This window comes from Oryza brachyantha, chromosome 3 (assembly GCF_000231095.2).
Source record: "Oryza brachyantha chromosome 3, ObraRS2, whole genome shotgun sequence".
Classification (NCBI taxonomy): domain Eukaryota; kingdom Viridiplantae; phylum Streptophyta; class Magnoliopsida; order Poales; family Poaceae; genus Oryza; species Oryza brachyantha.
This window is the reverse complement of record NC_023165.2, coordinates 8,987,503-9,011,234: the sequence shown is the minus strand read 5'-3', so window position 1 is coordinate 9,011,234 and position 23,732 is coordinate 8,987,503. Positions and strand designations below refer to the sequence as shown.

Sequence of the window (23,732 nt, the reverse complement as noted above, 5' to 3'; positions counted from 1 at the left end):
GATGAGATGCACGATGCTACCTTTGTTTATACTGTAGTCTAATGCTAGTACTGGTACTCGTGGACTACACCCTCTCGACTTCTCCTAACACTTCACTTGTTTTTTACTCCACTGCAGGGTGGTAGCAAACTAGCAATGGAATTGCAGATGGTTCGATGGCGATGACATGGCATGCACATGGCACCCTCGGCCCAAATGGAGGCCTTGAGCCGAGTAATAAGCAGCCGCCGCCGCAAGTTGGAGCGATTTCTCAACGCTGGTGTGAAACTCGCGACGCTGAGTGGTCGCCTCTCCCGCTATATCTGCGACTCCGGATGCACCCAGATCAGCATCAGCCACCCAGCTCTCAGTCCCAGTCTTTCTTCAGATCAGTAATTCAGTATCTGATCTCTGAATTTTGTATTTCCTGCTTAATTGCTTTGGTGATCCTGGCTGTTTGCCTGATGAGGACTTGAGGTCCCTGGCTAGCAACGGCGACGGGCGGCTTCAAAATCTAAGGCCCTATTTAGATCCTTTAAATGACAAAAGTTTTGTTATTTTAGAATATTTTTTGGTAAAATGGATCTAAACACTAGGGTAAGAAAATGATAACTTTGCATTTGGCATTTGACAGTCTAGAGTAGTAAATTTCGTCGAAAAACACATACGGATGCGGACCACCTCTCACTTTTACCCAAAAAATGGCAACTTTTGCATGCCTCTAAACACCACCAAGTTACAAAAATACAATGCCAAAACTTTTGTTACCAAAACTTTTGTCATTTGCCATTTGCTATTCCAAATGATCTAAACATGCCCTAAGCCAAAAATCGACCTTTTTGTCCAAAGTTTCTGTTATGTCGACTGACTGGCTTTTCAGTTTTGAACTCGGTGATGTGGAATCTGTTGTGCAAATGTTTTTTTTCCCTGATCTTGCCATCATAGCGGGTGGACCACACGTAACTCTCGGCTACTGTTCATAGAGTATGATTTTGTACTTGATCGATCGTACTTGCCAGGTTTATTTTTTAACTTTCGCTTTGGACCATGGCGATTATTCAAGCAAGTAGCAAGCATCCTTGGACAGTGACACGAAACAACCAATGAGATGACCAAGGCGAAATGTTAATGCAACACGAAAGCGGCAATGCTCACTTGCCCAAGTCCAATTAACTAACCCATTGAATCAAGAGATTAACAAAATGAGATGAAGCTGAGTACACTTGCGTTGCGTCACATTGACAAATCTTTTTAGCTGTGTTCTAACTATCGCGTTCGTCTAGGGAGGAGAAGAGTCAAAGGCCAATTAGGTTTCTGGAGGTGGTGACGCCGCCGTCGACGACGAGGTTGTGGCCGGAAATGTATCTGGAGTCGTCGCTGGCAAGGAAGAGCGCCGCCTCGGCGATGTCCCTGGGTCTCAGCGTCGGGCCCTTGAGCGTAGCGAGGCCCCTGACCACCTCCTCCATCTTCTCCACCTCCTCGTCGCTGGGGACGGCGATGTCGAGGTCGATGTCGGCGTCGGCGTCATCGGCGGTGGAGGCGTCGTGGCCCTGGCGCCAGGCGTTGATGAGCATCGGGGTGGCGACGCCGAAGGGGGAGATGCAGTTCACGCGGATGCCGTGGGCGCCGAGCTCGCAGGCGGCGTTCTTGGTGAGCCCCACGATGGCGTGCTTGGAGGCGGTGTAGGCGTGTGGGCCGAGCCCGCCGAGCACGCCGGCGACGCTGGCGACGGAGATGATGCTGCCGGCGCGGCGCGGGGTCATGGCGAGCGCCGCGTGCTTCATGCCGAGCGCGGCGCCCAGCGCGTTGACGCGGAGCACGCGGTCGAACTCGCCGGCGTCGAACGACAGTATGCTCTTGGCGGCGCGCGTCTGGCGGCCCAGCACCCCGGCGTTGTTGCACAGCACGTCCAGCCGCCCGTACCGCGCCACGGCGCGCTCGACGGCGCGCTCCACGTCCTCCTCCACCGACACGTCGCACCGCACGAAGCCGACGTGCGGGCCCAGCGCCGCCGCCAGCGCCTCCCCGGCCGCCTCGTCGATGTCCGCGATCACCACCTTCGCCCCGTGCTTCACGAACAGCCTCACAATCGCCTCCCCGATCCCCCGCGCGCCGCCGGTGACAATGGCCACCTTCCCTTCCAGCCTGCACGACAAAGAAATCCAACCACCATTTAAAACACAAACGACCTCACACACAAATCAATCCGCAAACCCGACCAAAAAGCAAGCGCCTCCTACCTCCTGGGCATGGGGGTGGGTGCGCCATTGGCGGCGTCCCAGCCGTGGAGCGACGGCGCCATGGACGACTGGTGCGCCTTGTCCGGGAGGAGCTCGAGTGCAGCGGCAGGCATGGCGAGATCCTGGGCGTAGGAGGCGAGGGTAGCGTGCATGTAGTACGGGGTACGACCCTGTGTGTCCTCCTTGCCACGGCGAGTGATGAAGTGTGTGCGCCTCTGCAGGGGGAGACCAGCCACGCCTTATATAGCCGCGCGGCCGCGCCTGCCTGCCTGCCTGGGCGACCTGCGCGCGGCTTCCCCTCCCCCATCGAAAGCGACACCGCGGCTTCCATCACCGCGACTCCGCGACGTGTTTAGCTCGAGAGAGAAGCCAAAAAAAAAAAAAACGCGAAAAGCTCTGAGCCCCTCTCGGTCTCTCGGCTCAAGGCCCAGCTGCCGCGTGAGCATTCGTGGAACGCAGCGCGCGAGCGCGACTGTGCGAGGCACCGCAGGGGAGTCGCTTCGGTTTCGGACGGAGCGACGCGACGCGCCGCGCCGCACATGGTTGGAGCCGGTCGTGTTGACCGCGGGTGCACGGTTTTTGTTCCGGTCAGGACCCGTGGACCTGGCGCCGGTGAAGAGTTCACTTCCTAGTAAGCCTTTAAAAATTGCGTAAGTTCTACCGAAAGAATTTCAGTCAATTCAGTTTCGAAAATATGAAACAAGAAAAAACAAATTGTGCAACATGTATTTGGAAACAAATTTAGAGAACACGAGCAATTTTATAGTACTTGAGTAGGTACTGAGATGTACCAATTTTACCGTAAAACTAGTATTATGGTCCACGCAGACTGCGCGGTTAACTTCGTTATGAAATTTCTTATATAATATCAAATATAATTTCATATTATTTATAAAATATAAATATTAAAAGTTATAATATAGTTTTAAACTCGGACCTAAGTTAGATCAAACTTTTACATTTCATGCTCTACGCAATGTAAAAACAATGACTCCATTTATATTATCTTACTAACAAAATAGATCTAAAAATAATATTATAATAGATCAAACTTGTACAAAATTTATGTCATAATATCTCTTCTTCCCTACATCTTTATACTGATATTGTCACTTTCTCTTCATATATATTACTTCGTTATGAAATTTCTTATACATATGTCCGATTGATCTTTTTTCTCTCTTTTTAATTGTTATTGATCTGATCTGATCTGTCTTTACATACGGAGAAAATAGAAATATGATATGTCGACCTGATTTTTCTGTTATTCGTCATCTTTTATCCGATTGAAAATATGATTTGTTGACCTGATCTTTTCTATTATAGCAAATAATTCGTCTGATTTATCTTTTCTCTTATTTTTCTTCGATTAATCTTAGAATTTCTAGCATATATATAATAGATCCTTGTCTGATTCCACACAAACACATTTTTCTTCTTTTCTCTTATTTCACGTAGTTTTTTTTAAAAAAAATTCCTAGTCCGATTCCAAAAATCCACGGTTGTAATAAAGTTTTCCTTTTTAAAAAAATCACGTTCTTTTTTAGTAGTTGCACGTTTCTTTTTAAGAGTTGTCCGATCAAAAAAATTTCCTCTTATTTTCCACGGCTGTAACAAACTGTGTGGGCAGTTTTGCTTCTAAAAAAATCATGTTCTTTTTTAGAGTTATCCGATCAAAAAAAAATCCTTATCTTTTCTTTTTCTCTTATTTTCCTTCAATTAATGTGGGATTTTCTAGCCCGTAAGAGTAAACGTGGTGGCTTCTTGTCCTATTACTTTTTATATATAATAGATTTGGTACTTCTGGTACCTCGATATCAAGAGGTACTAAAATTTTACATTAAAAATTTGGTACCTCAGTGTACCTGCTCAAGTACCGTAAAATTGCTCGGAACACATATATACATTGGAAATATTTGCGCGGAGGTGATCGGTAGGTTGGAATGGCGCATGGCTTAGGCCCGTTGATGAGATACTGTATATCGATTTTTATTATCATATTTCTCACGCTGCTAAACGATATATATATTTTCATATATCAATTTTCTAATTGTATATTCTTAGCTAAGTGCTTAATAATCACGCACTGACGACGCATCCCGTTTCATGTGTCGCAATTAACTTTATGCATGTCTGATTTTGCCAACGGGGCCTTCGACTGAGGATTGAACCGGTGCGGTTGGTTGCGGCAGAACGGATCAATACTTTTCTGGATGTTTGTTTGGGACCTGCAGGAGATGTGGTGGTCTCGGTCAACCTCACCGTAAGACTCGATAGGGTGTATCATCTTTCGGCCCCGGAGATTTCCAGCTGTAGTGGTTGCCGACCGGAGGCGATCGAGTTCAACTCTTCAACCTAAATACAGGCGGGTACATTTGTTCCCAAGAGAGAGATTAATCAGTTTTAGTGCTCCCACCATCCACGCTTTGGGTTCTTTAGTTGATGCCATTGATTGTTAGATATACACTTAACCGCTTAAATTGTTTAGATTTTTTATATAAATATGCAAAATTATAAATTATATTTAAAGTTCATGTGGTAATGAATCAAATCATAACAAAATAATTATTAAATATGATAAATGTTCAAACATAGGAGTAAAAAATAAACTGTGTCAAATAAAAAAGCAGGAAAGTAATTGCTTTACTGGACTAGAGGTAATGTGCCTAATTTTTTTTTATAAAATTTATGGGTTCAGGTCCAAAATATGTTAGCATATCAAGCTAAAAAAATATTTACGGTTTTAGTAAAGTTGTGATACCCAAGAAATTAGCCATGCTATCACCCCTTCACAGAACAAATCAGATTCATGTTTTTCACCAAGTTGTCACCAAACACGTACGTGCCCAGGTCGATATGACCGTGCCTTTTTCTTCCCTAATTGTTTATTTGAGCTATGACTTATAGAACTTGCTGCTTTTAGAACAGATCCTTTTTAATATCTCTATCAGTCAATCTTGCCTTTTATTTTATAAAGTATTGAGAATACAAGTGTAAAAGGTTTATTCTGGATTTATTTATGGTTACTCTCTCAGAATCAATTTCATTTGGCTTATAAGTCGTAGAAAGAGAATTGCCTTCGCCTGATTATAACTGTGGTCGATCACGTTTAATAGATATGCTTAAATTTTGGATGGCTACCAGACTTTGTTAGTGTGTCTGCTTTTCACACTGCCTTTTGTCCTTAATTTTGCCCAAAGTTTTGTTATACTATAAACTAAGGATATGGTTTTATAGCCTTTCATTTTTATATATTATGCTGCATCATCCTGCATCTCTCACATATAGAAACCACAAACCAATTAATCGCATCACCTTTATGTCCAAAATTGAGCACAAATAATTGATCCATACAAGTACCTCAATTAGCATTGAGCAGTGTGCTTCCAAGACCTAACAGTGCCATCATATATCCTCTCAAGCATATGATAGTGGGATTAGACACCAGGATGGATTAAACTGTACTCTCGTCTGTTTACTTTTGTAAGGTGCATAGATATTTTAGTGAGTCAAACTATGTAGTCTGGAAAACTGGTAGTCATATAGTATATATTTTATATACGTGTAGTTTTCAAAGACGAAATACCCGTAGATTCAGAGTTGTCCTTGGAAAAGAATGTCATACTGGACAAGAATGTCATAGCAGTATTTTTAATTTAACGTGAAGAGCGTATTAGCTAAAAGTGTAAAACCATGTCTCATACATTTGAACACCGGGAACATACGGTCGCAAAAGAATGTCATACTGCAATTGTTGTTTTTAATGTAGGTTTCAGATGTATGTACTAAAATGTCAGCGAAGTTTGTGATAATAAATGATTTCACGGGGTGATTGTCTGGCTTTTACTATAAAAACTCAAACGATATATTTGCATAAAAATAATTTGTGAATAAAAATTGTATATATGTATTCTTAAATATTAAAAGCCAAGTCTGCAAAATAAACTTCGGTGAGAAAAAAATCAAAATAAACTCTAAAAGCAAAAAATGTTAATAAACTTCGATGAGAAAACCTTAAAATAAACTCCAAATTTAAGGTTAAAAATTCAATTTTTATCTTATAAGTATAAATATAAACGAAAATACAACAATGTATCATGAAACTTTGTCTTTTTTTTCTTTTTTTTGAAAAACATATTTATATCTTACCGGATATATATAACCATAAGGACCTTAGAGTGTTACTGAGTTCGTTGCAACCATTAGGCTATGTGACCTTTTACTTATTTAGGCAACATAATTGTGTGATTGAAGCAGTAGCGTATCTCGTTGATTTTGAAAAGTAAACAGCAACGACTTATTTTTTTGACAGAAGAGTGTAGGAATGAAATATCTCAGTAAATTAAGCGGATAGTCTTCGTCGAGAGAGAGAAAGCGAGAGTAAGGCTGTGTTCGGTGAAGGAAGGGATAAGTTAATTTATCCGGTGTGAAAAACGTAACAATAGATTAGTACATGATTAATTAATTATTAATTATTAAAAAAATATAAAATAGATTAATATGATTTTTTAAAACAACTTTTTTATAGAATTTTTTTGCAAAAAATACACCGTTTAGCAGTTTGGGATGCGTGCGCACGGAAATCGATGGAGATAAGTTAACTTGTTTGCTTGCCGAACGCAGCCTAAGTAGCTGTTTGAATCCATTGACTTTTTTTACTCCCTTGTCACATAGGATGTTTGAACATTAATTAGGAGTATTAAATATAAACTGATAGCAAAACTAATTGCATAAATAAAGGCTATTTCATTAGACAAAAATTTAAGCTTAATTAATCCATAATTAGCAAATGTTTACTGTAGCATCAATCATGGACTAATTAGGCTCAATAAATTTGTCTCATGAAATAGTCCAGAGTATGAGGTGGATTTTATTAATAGTCTATATTTAATACTTCTAATTAGTGTTTAAATATTCGATATGACATAGACTTAAAAAAAATTCTAGGAAGCCAAACACCCCTAAAGCATGTAACGAACGAACAAGTCAAGCCCATAGCAATCCGTAGTGTTAACTTCTCCGAAAGTCAATTAGGAAAAGGCTACACTCGGAGGAGCCACGAAGCCCCCTCCTCTCCTGGATTCGCCTTTCTTTGGGTACAGTCGTACAGACGACCTAAACAATTGACCAAACCATGTATGCACCTAAACACTTTTGAAGAAGCAAGCAAATCGACCGATCAATCGAATGGCTTGTTCAGCCATTTCCACCTCGTCCTTTTCATTTCTAATTATGCTCGTAAGCTAAAATTTATAGTTAATTTTAATAGTTTTTATCGTATTTTATTTTTTAAACTTTACTTTTCAGTAGCTAAAAACATGTATATAGTTTTTCTATAATTTATTTTTTCCTTTCGGAATATACCTTTGACTTTTTTAATTAAAAAAAGACGACCCCTCGTCTCACTTGGTTGGTCGTAGTCGTTGTACAGCCGAAAGCAACGAGTCGTCCTCTTCCTTGCGTTTGCACTTACATATGCACAGCTCCTTTATACTATCTTTATTATATATATTTCTAGCTAGAAGAAATGATAAGAAATGGATGTATTTCCTCATTGGATTTGTGCAATCACGTTGTATTTAAATCTTACGAATTATACCATCTTTGGATATACAAAAGCTGTTTGAGCAAATATATCTTTTAAAATATTTTTCATAACTCAACATTTTTTTTGAAAAATATTCAAAATTGTTTATGTTTCCAGCAGAAAGAAACTGCATGAAAAACATGAGATTTCTAGGAATCAATGTGGCGATTTTGTCAAAATTTTGGATAAGTTTCAAGACTTTTAAATTTTAAATAATAGAACTTTGTGGGTAATCTTTGGACTTTTTAAAAGAAAAAAATAAATGGTACATTTGTAAACGAAAAATAATTTATGAACAAAACTTTTATATGCATATTCACGGTGATTCAAAAGCCAAGCCTAAAAAATATTCTTATAATAAACAATATTAAAATTAACTCTAAATTTAACATTAAAATTTTAAATAAGTATAAATAAATGCCAACAGAAGAGGTCTTAACTGAAATTTGACAAAAAACCGTCGTACCGCTGGGGTCAGATCCGGCAGTCCATTTTACAATGGTATATAGTTCTCCATGGACAATTTTTTCCATTTATTGAAACAAACATGACTTTTTTTTTTCTCCGGAGGGTTTTATTTTCAGCGAGTCCACATGGCAGTTTCTGCGATATCGAGTACTACGTTACAAATTAACAGTACAACTGTTTTTCAGTCGACTTTTCGCCGTCGATCGTCGCAGCTGTATGTATATTCGCTCGGAATAATGTGGGACTGGGAATCGGTGTTAGTTAGGGACGCGGGCGTTTGCCGACGAATCTGTTACCACTACTACTGTTCTTCCAATCTCCACTGACTTTCGTCTTAAACTAATCCTTCTCCTCACAGTCAGCATCAAGCTAGGCTAGGCTAGCTAATTAACCTAAAAGCTACAGGCCTACGGCCGAGAGCTTAGCCATGTTCTGAAGAACGCAACATGGCGATCGAGCTACCTAGCCTAGCTGCAGCTAAGAGCAAGTATAATATCACGCTATAAGCTGGCTTATAGCTAAATGCTAAATTAAAGAAAAGATACAAACAGAGAGAAGAAACGAGCTATAAACTTATAACTAACTCGGGGACTAAAACAAAAAAAAACTTTGTAAGACAGACAAGTGAATCATGTATTAGGACAATACCAATGTATTTGGTAAAGCAATCCATAGATGTAGGACCCATATCTAGGAGTCCATAGTTTAGAAACTACCACAATATGTGCAATTAAGATGGATCCCACTAAAGACAAAAAAAGTCAGCCGCATCCATAGTGCTACTTGTGTAACGGTTACAAGTTCTTTTGTTTAATATTTATGAAAAATGCCACTATACAAATATGCTTTTTTATTGTCTTCTTGCTTAACCATAGTGCTATGGACAGCTTTTGTTATTTGCTTGCTATAGACTAGTTGCACAATGTGTAAAGGTAGCTGAACGGAATTTTTTATTTCCTATGGACTGCTTTTCAAGCACACCGTGGATACCCTTATTAATGAAGAACTAATTACTATATGAATGAGCCATGAAAAAACCAAAAAAATCTTACCACCAGCTTACTGACTATATTATTAGCCTTCTCTAACAGGAGATTACCACGATTAGCTATCTAGGCAAAGGATGAAAGGATCGAAAGCAATGCTGGCTGGTGGGTGGGAGCTCGGGGGTCAATGTCAGTGCATAATTGATGGTCGATCGAGAGGACAAACAAAACGACTAGACGAGGAGGTTTAACAGGAGATGAAGCAAGATCAGGCAGGTGAAATTTGCTGTTTAGCTAGCTAGCTAGGAACAGCGTGGGCGTCATCGAAGAGTACCCAATTCACGTGACGTGTGTGGGTTAGGCCGGCGTATACATGTTGACATGGACAAAACCAGTCACATCTAATACTTCTCCATTTCGATATCCCATGGCATAAAGTTTAGTCGATGGCAGAAACTGCCTGCATAAAACTATGATCTTTTTTTTCAATCCTTAAGAGGTATCACGAGGTATCACTGTTTTCTATATAAAATTTGGTACTTGTATCGAGATACCAAGATGTACTGAATTTTACGTAAAAAACAGTTCTGATAGCTTTTCAAGAATAGTAAAATTGTTCTAAAAATATACATATATATAATTATCGTTTACAACTTAGGATTGCGATAACTTAGGTATATATAATTTTTCTATAGGATTATTATAGGATCATATAGGAAAAATCTCCAAATCTTCCTCCCTTAAGCAATTCCATAGGACTAATTTGTTTCACGAGATCAAATGGATATTATTTCTATAGGGTTCATATCTTACAAGTTTCCTATATTTTCAGAGCCCATAAACTCGTTCCATATTTATTGCTATTTTGTTGTGATTTATTGACGTGTTTCTTTATGCAGTATTACTCCGCATAGAATATTTAAGACCAATTAACATTGTAATTCGATCCTACATTTGTTACTGTTCCAATTAATAACATATCTTATATTATAAAATAAACACCATATAATTATAAACACGGCAAAAATACAAACACTAACATATACACACATACATTCACATTTGTAAACACATATACACATGCCCCCTCATCTTTATGAGCCCCTTCGAAAAACTAAGACATGATATTTTGAGATTGATTAAGCCACCATAGAGATACTATAATTATCTTTTCACTTATACTTATACTTATATGTTAAAATTTAAACTTTTAACTTTAACTTTGAAGTTAATTTTGTTTTTTCGCTGAAGTTTATTTTTCACCATTGACTTTTTGTCGCTAAGAATACATATATAAAAGTTTTATTTATAAACTATTTTTTTTGTTAATGTGTCATTTGGTCGGCCATAAATAGAAAAAAGACCTATGCTAAACTGGGCACTCAAACCTATGGGTCATGTTCCATTACATGAAACCAACGACACCATCTTTTGGCTCTTACTTATACTTATAGTCAAAATTTAAAATTTCAACCTTAAATTTAGAGTTTATCTTGTGATTTTTTTATCGTAGTTTAATTTTCAACCTGCTTTTAGATTGATAAAAACATGTATATAAAAGTTTTGTTCAGAAATTATTTTTATTTATAAATGTGTCGTTTGGCTTTTCAAGGAAAAAACAAACAATCACCCCTATACCAATTGATAACTCAATTTTCATTTAGATTTATATTCTATGATATTACCTAAATAAGTACTCCCTCCCTTGCAAAATATAAGTATCACTAGCATTTGAATTTGAATCCAAAATATAAGCATTTAGAAAGAAATACTGGTTCTATTAACCATCCTTTATTTTTTTTTATATCTTACCCCTTGCCACCCTCTCACCTTTAACTCTCCCTTATTTTAGTGAAATGTATCATAATGTTTTCTATTCAGTTTTATTTTTTGCTTAAATTTATAGAGTGTTTATAGTTTGAAACAGGGAAATGGTAAGTGCAGTAAAAAGAAAAGTCAATCTACCAAACCCGAAGCAAGGTTGAAAAGCCTACATTAATCACGTAAGGGGTGGTTTTTTTTTTTGGGCTTTTCTTAAGAAAAAGGTCAAACTGCATATTTACAAATTAAAAATAATTTTTGAATAAAACTTTTATATATGTGTTCATAGTGATCCAAAAGCAAAGGCCAAAAATAAAATACGACGAAAAACTCTAATATCAATGTTAAATTTAAGTAGAAAATTTAAATTTTGGCGTATAAGGATAAGGAGAAGCGAAAAGATGAAGCTGATAATTTTTTGGATGGTTTGCTGGTTTCAACATTAATCGTGCCCAATGATGAGTGTCATAGCCAGAAATTTTACCCCCGTTTTTTCGCTTTTATTTATGTTTATAAGTCTAAATTTGAATTTCCAACCTTAAATTTAGAGATAATTTTTAGGTTTTTATCGTATTTATTTTCCACCCTTACCTTTTAGATCAATAAGAATATGTATATAAAATTTTTACTTATAAAATATTTCCTGTTTGTAACGTGCCGTTTGCCTTTTTCCTTCAAGAAGTGAAAAAAAATTGACCCGTTACATTGTGTCTATTGCCATTTTTTTCTTATTTCAATTGGGTTGTCTCTCTAAACTTCTAAATATTTAGACGTTAAAACAAACTTAGGAGGTGTTCGTAAAAACCAAATTGGGTCAGCTGACCCACAACTTGTATGCGGCACTCCCATCAATTTCATGGCATATTACCATATATATCAACTGTCTCTTTAGTTTGTTGCGTTAATGTTTGTTTTTTTAATGCAATTTGAATATGACTTTAGTGAGTTGTAACCTTCACAGCTGTGACAACACTAGCAACTGTCTGCCGCTCTTTTATAAATGTCCTTTTCTTATTATACACTCTGTTTTATAACCCCAGTATGATGGCATGTTATACACACCACGTATTTGGATTGTTGGCTTAATACATATATAGATCTTTTCTGTGATTTGAATATGACTATTGCTTGCAACATTCCTCACAAAAAAACTACATTAACAACTAAACCACTCTTTTGGGAAAACAATTGCATCTTGTATTTTATTCCTTTGTGGACTAACAGACTGCATTATTGTCATTTTTCTTTGTTAGTCAATATATAACTTGGCACCTCTTTTTCCAAAGAATAATACTGCAATTGTTCTCATTTCGGTTGCAACCCCGAGTTAATTTCCTGATGGATACATACAGGCCGGAAGCTTCCTGCTTGGCGATAATTAATCCATCACGGGACATCGTAGCAGCCAGCTCTGTACACAATATTGATCGGCGACGTCGTGATGAACAACAACTTACTACTAAAAAAGCGACCTTTGCCTGCATCATTAGGTGCAGGATTGCGCAACATATCTAAACCTGTCATATCATATTAACACTTAAACGTGAGTCACGACGGAATTAACAAGTCCGTCTTTTGGAGGATCTGTATCGTCCAGGATTTTATTCCCCTCCCTCTTTGTTATTATGGCACTGCAATCCAATCTAAACACTTCTGTGTGTACATCGGCACACATAGTTTGCTAGCTCAAAAAGATAGGCCCATTTGTTAATGCAATGAATCCCATCATAATTAGGGTGCAATTAAGCAGGGGCGAATTGAATAATCAAAGTAGATGACCGAGAGCCGTACTACATGATCGCCAAATCACCAGTCTCCTTTCAGATCTCTGAATAAACGCTGTTCATCTGCTACGTTAATTTGGACTATAGAGGGAACACTAAAGCCCGACGATTGATTCGATTCGGGGCAGTCAAATTATTCTACCCTTTTTCTCCATTCACGTTGCAGAATCCCTTTTCTTTGGGTGATCTTCCAAAAGAGAACCAAAAGAAACGAACATTGCGAGTGTTTCAGCTTTGAATGAGCAAGCTGTGGCTGCTACGCCATGCACATTTATCAGGTATTAGGATGGATGATGGATCGATCCAATCCCGGGGGGCATCCAGCTACCGCCCGGTTTGGAAGTCATGGCTGCTCCACTATCTGCAAGTGCCGGGGTCATCTCTACGGTTAATTGATGAAAAAAAAATCCAAAAGATATATTTATAAATAAAAAATAATTTATAAATAAAACTTTTATATACACGTTCGTATCGAGTTAAAAACCAAAACTAAAAATAAACTTTGATAAAAAAACCTCAAAATCAATTTCAAATTTAAGGTTAAAAATTTAATTTTTGGGTTATAGCCCCAACCCCAACCAAAAAAATGAGGGTTGCAAGTGCTACTGCTAAGCAAATCATTTGTTGCAAAATATAAATATTTATAAGATTTTAATCTTATACTAAAATATAAATATTTCTGATACTCGTCTCTGGTTACTCGTTTTACTTTCAACATTCTTTCTATTTATTATGCTATATCATTCCTCCACATTTATTCCTCTTATATTTGGGGCATAATTTTTCTCTCAATTATAATCCTTTCTAAATAGCTCAAAAAATAACGACAGATGTGATAGTACTTGACTGGTTGACTGGTTGGCTAGCTTGGGCGGTAAGTTTGGGGGGCCGTTTGTTCTGTGCGCTCGTGCAGGAGGCTGACCCGGCCGTGTGGAATTGTGTGGATTGGGCAGGCAGGTCAATCTCGGCGAAGCCCAGAAGGGGCGTACCGGCTGGCGTGGCGTGGTCCGGGAGGTGGAAACTGGAAAGGCGTTTTGACCCGGCCTACCCCAGCGATCGCTGCCGGTAGGCTGGCTCGCGGATTGACCGCGGTGGCCGCCCGGGTGGCCGTGCAGCCGCGCGTGCGCTGCGCTGCTGCTGCTGCTGCTGCTGCCTTTTTCCGGTGAAAAGGAGGCAGTTTTGCTTGCCGGCTCAGTTGGTCACATCAGGTCGGAGGGGCCGGCCGCGCGCGCGGCGGCGTATCCTGCTCCCCTTCCCGTGATCGGTTTGGTAGACACAGGCGTCGACCTGGCCTGGCCTGGCCAGTCAGAATTCAGAGGGGCGGCCGCATACTTGTTTTCAGGAAAGAAGAATTTCCACTGATCTTGCGAACCGTATCAATTCTCATTTCTCTTCTCTGGAATGCTCTATGGTATACATACACACTTGAGTCCTCTTTAGTTCCTAAAATCTTTTCCAGAACCATCACATCGATTCTTTGGAAACCTAAATAAAGTATTAAATATGCATAAACATTAAAACAAATTATACGGTTATGGCGAAAATCCTAAGACAAATCTTTTGAGCCTAACTAGTGCATGATTAGCCATAAATGCTTCAGTAACCAATATGAGCTAATGACAGATTAATTAGACTCAAAAGATTAGTCTCGCGGTTTCCATACGAGCTGTGAAATTCGTTTTTTTATTTGTGTCCGAAAATCCCCGACATCCGGTCAAAAATTCGACGTGATCCTTTTGCCAATTTTTTTGGCAACTAAACAATGTCTTATCTTTTCACTTCTATTTACACTTATAAGCAAAGGTTTTAAATTGTAAACCTTAAATTTAAGGCCTTCTTTTTTTACCATTATTAAGAAATACCTTGAGGTCCCAAAAATTTTATTGCAAAATTCTGGTATACCAGAAAATATAGTGTCTCGAGATATTTTTCAAGAATTGTAAAAAAACTTTAAATTTAAAGTTAACTTTAAGATATTTTTATCATAATTTATTTTTTAATCTTTCTTTTTAGATTGCTAAGAATACGTATATAAAAATTTTGTTTATAAATTGTTTTTTGTTTATAAATACATCGCTTGCAATTTCTTTTCCTAAGAAACCAAACAACCACCTCCGTATCAGGGTTCCCCTTACTGTTTTTCCCGTGAAAACCATGGTACCGTGCTCCCGCGGATCTCGTAAGGTAACCGCAACGAATTTAAAAAAAATTGAATTCAAAACCGCGCAGTAAACATGGTTATCGCATGGTTTTGCACGTTTACCGCGCGGTTTCGCACGGTAAACGCGGTAAGTACGAGCTGAAACGATGAATGAGAGCGGCGGGAGCCGTGGTTTTCCGCGCGTTTTTTTGCAGCCGAAAAAGTGGTTACCGTGAGGAAACCGTGGGTGTGATGTCAAATGCAAAAAAATATTAAAAAATCTTAAAAAATACATGAAAGATAGGAAAATAATTTGTGACTATATTTGTGAGTTGTTACCAAGGAAAATATAATATGTTTTAGGCAAAACAAGAAAATTTGCATATGACCTTTTTTTAATTCTTGATATTGCAACATACAAATATACACCGTCATATGACTCATATCACCCTTCACCAAATAATTCACACCAATAACAAGTAACAATTTTATTTTGATTGCTGCGTCACAACTATACCTACTACCAATTATTACTAACATGCACGTATAATTTTTCCCCATACATATTTTCCATATATCCATCATTGCATATTTGTATTTCAACAGTATGTACCCTAGTGTCTAGTGTAAATTAATAATAACTTAACAACAAAATATTCTTAACCATCTTCCTATGAAATATTATTTGCAATGGGCTATTTTTTAATTTTGTTTACCGGAATTCTCATTTATGATTTTTAATTACGCCGAAAATACATTTTTTTCATAAATTTCTTTGACAAAACTACACTGTATATCAACATATATAACATATATTTTTTTATTAAATTTCCTCAAATTTTTTAAATTCTTCTCAGATTTAAACTTGGTTACCGCGGCTTACCGTAACCGTGCCTCCGCGGAGGGCGCGGTTACCGCGGCAACCACGGTTTCGGTATCCCTGCTCCGTATACTCCTACATCATACATGCGTCAGAATTGAGAATGAACAGATAGCAAGAACTGTGGCCCAGCCAAAGCTATACTAGCATAGAGCACATAGAACCGAAGGCACACGCTTGGAGTTTCACATCAAGTGCATCCACGGTAATCCAAAGGAATAGTAGGACCGTAGTGAGTCCTATCAGCAACCAGTTTTACCCTGGCCAGATGTATGCTCAGCAAATGGTTTAATTTGTTCGAGGAGCACCAACTTAAAGTGGGTAGTGACAGAAACACAACAGTAGCAACATTAGCCTGCATCTAGCGGCAACTTGCCCCTAATCAAAGAGGGTGCTAATCTATCCAAGAATCTATAAAACCAAAGAGACTTTTGAAGATCATTATGGACACATTATCCTGGATTAAAACGGAGAGCCCACTAGGGCTGGCCACTTGCCGGGTGGCTGCAAGGGGGAGCATTTTTCTGCTGCTTTTGCTACAATGGGAAGTGGGTAAGTGACCTGCCCCCCCGGAGGTCAAGATCTTGCTCAGGCTTAACCTTAGCTTCTTCTCCCGACAGCTCAGGCTAATTAACTATATATAACTACGTGTATCTATACGGTCCTTAAGAAAAAAAGACACTGCCATTAATCAAGCAGCAACTTGACCACTAAATCATGCGACGGAAAGGGATCGCCACGAGCTAGCGCCATCCACTGGGAACGAAATGCATATTTGCGCAGTGCAGAGACCACTGTCTTGTTGTATGTACCATGAGCATTTTTCTCATTCATGAGGATGTACCACTATTTTTTATATAAAATTTAGTATTCTCTTGTATTTAAGGTGCCGAGAGGTATCAAATTTTATATAGAAAATAATAGTATCCTATGATACCTTCTCAAAAATAATAAAATTGCTCATATACAATTGTACTGGCTGCTCCAAGAGTGATAGTACATGGGAGAGTGGAGTATACAATTCTCTCTCCGGCTCCGAGAGAGAGTGAGAGAGAAAAAAAAAAAGGCCAAAAAGAGTGGAGTATGAAGCTAGCTAGCTCGACAGATCCATTAATATGGTCTTGACATGAATCGATTGGTTCCAAGTGGAAGAAAAAGAAAGCCTCTCCAGTGATCCGGGATATATGGAAGGGTGGAACGGGGCTCTCGAGAAGGCAACTTGGATTCATGGCGATCGAGTTGACGCCGCGAGTTTACCGGGAAGGTGAAGGGTCGTCGCACTCAGCTCGCGGTCGCAGCCGATGCATTCGTTGTGCTTAGCTTAATTACTTGTGCATTTCGAATTGGAGTTACTAAAACCGGGAACGGCAAGGTTGCTGGCTTGCAGGTTTGCAGCATCTGGTTTGCTCGTTCTGTTTCGGAGGTCACTGTTCAACTGTGCTATTTTTCAACAGAGCTTAATTACTTGTGCCTTTCGAATTAGAGGTGCCAATACAGGAGTAACTTTCACGTTTTATTAATATCAGAGTGCAGCGAGCAAGCACAATCACACTCAACACATATTGAACTATAGAATGATATGAGAAAAAAAGAGAAAATTTTTCTTACACAAACAGGGACTACCAATATATTACTCGATAAATTTCTTCACTAAAATCACACAAATATAAGTATAGTACAAATATGATGTGATTATAATATATCTAGTGCTTAAATAACTAATACTCTCTCCGTTTCATAATGTAAAACTTTCTAGTTTTGGCTAGATTTATATGGATGCTAATGAATCTAGACATATATATAAATTATACACATTCATCAATTAATGAATTTAGACAAGACGATAAAGTCTTACAATATGAAACAGAGATATTACGTAACTTCCATATAGATGCACAAAGACATCCACAACTTAGGGATAAATACTTGTGCGTTGATGGCTTGAGTCCTAGTAGAAAACAACACCAATATAGGTGTTTATCTAACCGTCAGCACAAATCTTGGCACATGTCGAGTGGCATGAAAAATAGGTCAATTCCGAGTGTGACTAAAATCATATGGGAGGTATTTTAGTAAATCCCAAACAAATAAAAGAAGGAAAAAAGAAAGCAAGCAAGCAAGCAAACTCCACACAGAATCTACCACCACCCCTACTCTCGTATTATTTTAATAATTTACCCCCTTAATTTTGTAATATTAAAAATCAACCAATTCTAGAGATATACACATAAAATTAAATTGATATGAATATTTTCTATATAAAAAAGATGGTCACATATTTTGTGAAAAATATTTTCCTATTTATTTTAAGAATAACATAATATTTTTATTATTTACAAAGCACGGACACTCAATTAGTCTTCTAAAAACTTATAGCCCATAGCTATACAAAAGCAGGCTTAGCCATGGGCTTACCGCAAACTTAGGTGGAGGGCCCAACAAGAATTCGGCCCATTAGTATTTTACACGGCCCAATTACGTGGCCAATCCCGAGGGCCGAAGCGAGAAGCGAAGTAGGAGAGGAGACCATCACCCCTTCACCCTCTCGCGCTCGTCTCCCTTCCTCCTCGTCTTCGGCGGCGGCGGCGGCGCGGCGCGGCGGAGATGTTGTCCGGTGACATACCCCCGAACCAGACGGTCTACCTCAGGAACCTCAACGAGAAGGTCAAGAAAGAAGGTGTGTCCTCTTCCCCGGGCTACCTAGCCTCGCGGCCGCTGCTGGCCAAATCCCTCGTAAAACCCTAGCTTCCCGATCTGTGGCGCTGCTCGATGTCGCCTAACTGCCTCTCGTTGTTCGGTTTGGTCAGGTAGTCTCTGGAGGTTTAAGACGTTGGAAGTGTTGGGGATTTTTTTTTTGTGCCACAGCAGCTGATGAAGCTGCCAGATGTTGGAGTTGCTCCATGTTTTCGCTAGAGGCTGATGGGGAATGGCCATCTTGATTTCGTTTACCATGTTCAGCATGAAATCATAAATAACCTGTCATTTGTGAAAAATCTCTCTTACGTTCTCTGTCATATAAATTCGAGTGTGTAAGACCCAAAGACGCCATTACCATCGGGGGCGGCTCTAGCCTTATGAAAAGAAATAGTGTTCTTTTCTGTTTAGTCGCTAAGCTGACCAGATATTTCCATGCAAATATAGCCTGCATAGCTCAGAGATGTCAATCTTTCCTGCAGAATTAAAGAGATCACTCTATGCGTTGTGCTCCCAGTATGGGAGGATACTGGATGTGGTGGCCTTAAAAACTCCTAAACTGAGGGGGCAGGCGTGGGTGGTCTTTAGCGAAATTACAGCTGCCACAAATGCCTTCCGCGGACTGCAGGACTTTGATTTTTATGGCAAAAGAATGGTAACCACTTTCACTTTGATTGATAGATTGATGCTTTAGTTCCCATTCTGATTTTTTATGATGCATATGTTTTGCCGTAGAGAAGCATTACATTGCTATTTTTTCATGTCGTCTGTTTAGTATTTGCAAAGTTTAGTTTCGTGTCATGTGTTGGGCTTTAAATTTTGTTCAACCAAGTTCTAAGTTTAGTGTGAAATTTTATACATCGTCCATTCAATTTTTAGTGTGAATTTATGAAAATAATTTACAGTTAAACATGGATTCATTTATTGATAGTCTAAAACCTTGGCCTGGCTGGAAAGTATCGTTTGTATTCTACAATGTCTTGCAGGATGCTTACTTTAATGAAGTAACATAGACATGCATTCTTCACATTATAGGTCTTACATTCATTATGTTCTGTTTCTTTAGTAAACATTCTCTCTTTTGTTTTAGAATAACATGTCAGGATAATCTATCTAGATGCTGAAAAACATGTTACTTAACTAGTGTAGAGTCAATTGCTTCTAGAACAATCTCTTGTTTGTATACTGTGCAAGTGAAGATAAATGATTTATATTAGCGGCCCATTACATCACAATCAGAAGAAAATAGGCCAGGCATAACAGTTCACTCCATTTGTTTGACAGGGGTAGTTACACTTACAACTTAATTTGTTTCTTTTCCCTGTGCAGCGAGTGCAATATGCAAAAACAAAATCTGACTGTCTTTTAACCGAAGATGGTTCTTCTGCTCCAAAAGAGAAAAGGAAAAAGCAAGAGGAGAAAGGTATTTCTAATTGCACTTTCATATATGGATGTTGACCATTCTCTGTACAAACTGTTCTGTGCGATCCAATCAGATTCCTTGAGGCAGTACAGGAGTGGCTAAAGTGCTAAGAAATTCTGTACTGCAAGTTAAAACTTGCATTATTCAATACTTCAAAATCAGAGCATCAGCCTTTCAAACATCTGTAGTAGAGTATAATACTCCCTCACATAAACATGTCATCTCGGACATACATCAAGTTGAATTTCAAAATCTTGAGCACTGATGTCTTTTTAAATATTTCAATTGGATATATCAATATCTGCTGGTTTGTTTTAAAATGTAATTCTGCAGTATTCTCACCTTATTGGGTTTTACGCAGATATCATAAAAGAAAATTTTTGACCAAAGTTGCAACCAGAGTTATCACTGATGTCCAAAAAAACATTTTCTCATGGATGGATGTTTTAGTGGCTAGAGAAATAGAAAGATTTCTTTCTCTATCTCTTCTTCTGGTAGGAATGTGATGAAATGGTTAATGTGCTACTCACTGTATCAAAACATACTCCTTTTCATTTTGAATTTTGAGGTACTCGTAAGCTCCTTTCAATATGAGAATGCATTAATGATATCCGGAAGTTAACTTCCATGATGATAGGTACTTCCATATGTTATTTGTTCATGAAGATAGGTAATTCCATGTGTAATATTTTCAAATCGGAAAGTCGAGTCTACTCGCCTTAGTACCAATTAGGCTGGCTAATCTTGACTAATCACAACTAACGCATGACTTTCTCACTAATTGCGATTAGAATCAAGTCGCTATAGTAACGACTAGGATGATTAACCATGACTAATCACGATTGGTCAGACGACTTGAAAACATTGATTCTCATACTTTCATGATGATTCACCTATGTCTATGAACTTGAAAGCCCAATGTTTTGTTTTAGTTTGTGATTTGCCTAAACTGCATTTCACTTCATCCTAGACATCCTCGAATGCCTTATTCCACGTTAGGTACACAAATCATTTTATGTTGTTTTGTGGGGAATATTGTCTTCAGTTTTTTCCACTATAAAATTAAATTTTAGAAATGCCTGAAGTGTCTGCTAAGCATCATGAGCATTCTATGAACACCATTAGCTGTATTCAATTTCGGATGAGCAAGCTACATTTCTAATAAGTTCTTCTGTTGGTACTTCTGTCATCAGTCATAACATATGAAACTTGATTTATCTGCTTGTTGGTTATCTATGTCTTGGTTCTACTCTTTAGTTAGGGAATTACTGACTCACCGTTTAAGTCTTCATTTTATTTTTATTTTCGCTGTTTGATTATTGAAGAGCATGCATTCATATGTTTTACATTTGTTTTTTCTCTCTCCTTTAGCAGCTGAGAAAAAACGACGAGCTGAAGAGGCACAACAATCTGGTCCTAATGCTGCTGCTGCCCAGAGCAATGGGACTGTAAGTTCTTTTACTGGTTTAGAATCCATGATCTTGGTTTTTTTATGCCATTTTATTTTTAATCATTTCTATGCCACCTTGTCTGTATAACAGTTTTCTCATTGTGTTGCGGGATTATGTTCATTGCACTAGTTTATTCTCTTCAAGCCTAGGTTTTCTTTGGTTGATGCATTCTTCACATACGTAGTGTGAAATCTGTTGCTTAGGTTCATCTTTTCTGATTAGAGATGCTACTTCCGTTCCAAAATATAAACATTTCCAGGTTGTTTTAGCATAGACTAAGAAGATGCCAAAAGATTCCCTTTTAGTCACCTCAGTGGTTAATTTTGAATTTATTAGACTTTCTTTCTAAGCATCTGATTGGCTCTGGAACATTGGAAATTTGGAATGATTGAAATAATGAGAATCAGTGCAAAAATCCTTATATTGTGGTACAAAATTTGAATCCTAGAAATGCTTACATTTTAGCATAGACTAAGAAGATGCCAAAAGATTCCCTTTTAGTCACCTCAGTGGTTAATTTTGAATTGATTAGAGTTTCTTTCTAAGCATCTGATTGGCTCTGGAACATTAGAAATTTGGAATGATTGAAATAATGAGAATCAGTGCAGAAATCCTTATATTGTGGTACAAAATTTGAATCCTAGAAATGCTTACATTTTGGAACGGAGGGAGTAATAGATATCCATGCTGTTTCTCTGTATGCCAGTATTATCTTATTTTACACATATATGGAAATGGTATATGTATGTTATCCAGGGCGTGTTTTTTCTAGTTTCAAGGTGAGTATTGATCTTAGTGTTAAAATATTTGAGGTACCATAGGAAATTAATGAATTATTGTGTGTGCATGTGCTGCTTGTTCAACTTGACTTGTATGGAAAAACTATTGCTGCTCAATTCGTTAAATTGAAGCATTTTTAGATTATTCTGAAAGTAGGAAGATAGTCTTATAGTGCTACATGTTTTTTTTTTTTTTTGCCCACCAATCTATATTGTCGGAAGCTCTGCTATAACTAATTTTTCCTTGTCTATCCCAAAAGGAACCAACTCTGCTATAACTGATTTCTTCCTGGTACTATCTTAGTGTTGTCCATCTTCCATGACATTGATTAAGTGGGGAGCAGTTAATAAGATATAATATCTTCATATTGCTCCATTAATCTATCCTGAATGTATCACCATCGTCAATTAGATTATGTGGACAAAACAAGCACCTGTTTACTTACTACTTTCATATTATCATTTGTAATGAAGCAAATTTCATATACTCAACTACTATGCAACAGTATCTTTTTGAGTTTCTTCAAGTATTTTGAGTTTCTTTGTTGACTTTTGTGCAGGGTTATCAAGCTTCTCGCCTGGGCAAGACGTCGCAAGAGCCACCTGCACCCCCAAACAATATCCTTTTCATCCAGAACTTACCAGCTGAGACCACAAGCATGATGCTCCAGATCCTGTTCCAGCAGTACCCTGGTTTCAGGGAAGTCCGAATCATTGAAGCCAAGCCAGGCATTGCTTTTGTGGAATACGAGGATGATAGCCAGTCTATGGTTGCAATGCAAGCTCTGCATGGTTTCAAGATCACCCCATACAACCCAATGGCTGTATCTTACGCAAAGAAGTGAGCAATCCATGGGATCCCACAAATTGGCGAAAAAAAAACTCTGTACTTGTAAGACTTTCCACCCTAGCTTTCAAACTGCTGTATCAGTTTTCTAATGTATTTTTGGAAAGCACTTGCTTAGTTTAGAAGTCTTTGTTGCTTAAATCAGATTTGGTCTTCATTCTTTTCTTAACTCTGCTTTTGATTTTGGCAAGTCTGGTATTGTGGCCTTGGTAGGCTACATTATCTTTCTCCTATATACTGGTGGTAGAAGTTAGAATACATGGGTGTATCCTCCCTTAAAAGCCAAGAGAAAATCATGCCCCTATATTCCCCCTCCCTTTCTCCTTGGTCAGAGATGAATGAGGTGTATGTGCAATTCTATATTGCCAAAAATCAGAAGTGTCACCTCAGTAGTTGCAGGCATGATGATTGTTGAACAAGTATTTAAGTGGTGGGATGGTAGGTTTCGTGGCCTGTTTTTTTTAATATAAAAACAATATAAAGTGTGCGGCCTTCTACTACTATTTGGCTATTATGGGATTCTTGTTGCATTCGTGGCCCTCATATTAGGTGTATGCCTGTCCATTCTCTACCTATGATTAACCTTGAAGTCCAAGAACGTATATGTGCATGCTTACCGATGCATTGGCATGTTTCTAGTGGAAAAGCGGTCG

General features: G+C 38.3%; 2 protein-coding genes across 3 annotated transcripts; one reads left to right on the top strand and one right to left on the bottom strand.

The window, feature by feature from the left end:
- Positions 1-1,141: 1,141 nt before the first annotated feature.
- LOC102719659 (sex determination protein tasselseed-2-like) lies at positions 1,142-2,424 on the bottom strand. The gene is made up of 2 exons (XM_040522220.1): positions 2,220-2,424; positions 1,142-2,124 (listed from the first exon to the last, which is right to left on the bottom strand). Exons 1-2 carry the CDS (start codon positions 2,369-2,371, stop codon positions 1,275-1,277), a joined length of 1,002 nt encoding a protein of 333 aa, XP_040378154.1. The 5' UTR covers positions 2,372-2,424; the 3' UTR covers positions 1,142-1,274.
- A 15,983-nt stretch (positions 2,425-18,407) lies between these two features.
- LOC102716022 (U2 small nuclear ribonucleoprotein B'') lies at positions 18,408-23,243 on the top strand. Of its 2 annotated transcripts, none has more exons than XM_006649876.3 (5): positions 18,408-18,562; positions 19,062-19,234; positions 19,909-20,002; positions 21,377-21,450; positions 22,793-23,243. In XM_006649876.3, the coding sequence occupies exons 1-5, from the start codon at positions 18,490-18,492 to the stop codon at positions 23,075-23,077; spliced, it is 699 nt and encodes a 232-aa protein (XP_006649939.1). In that variant the 5' UTR covers positions 18,408-18,489; the 3' UTR covers positions 23,078-23,243. The 2 variants fall into 2 exon arrangements, with proteins under 2 accessions (XP_006649939.1, XP_006649938.1); XM_006649875.3 differs by having other exon boundaries at positions 21,374-21,450.
- Positions 23,244-23,732: the final 489 nt, after the last annotated feature.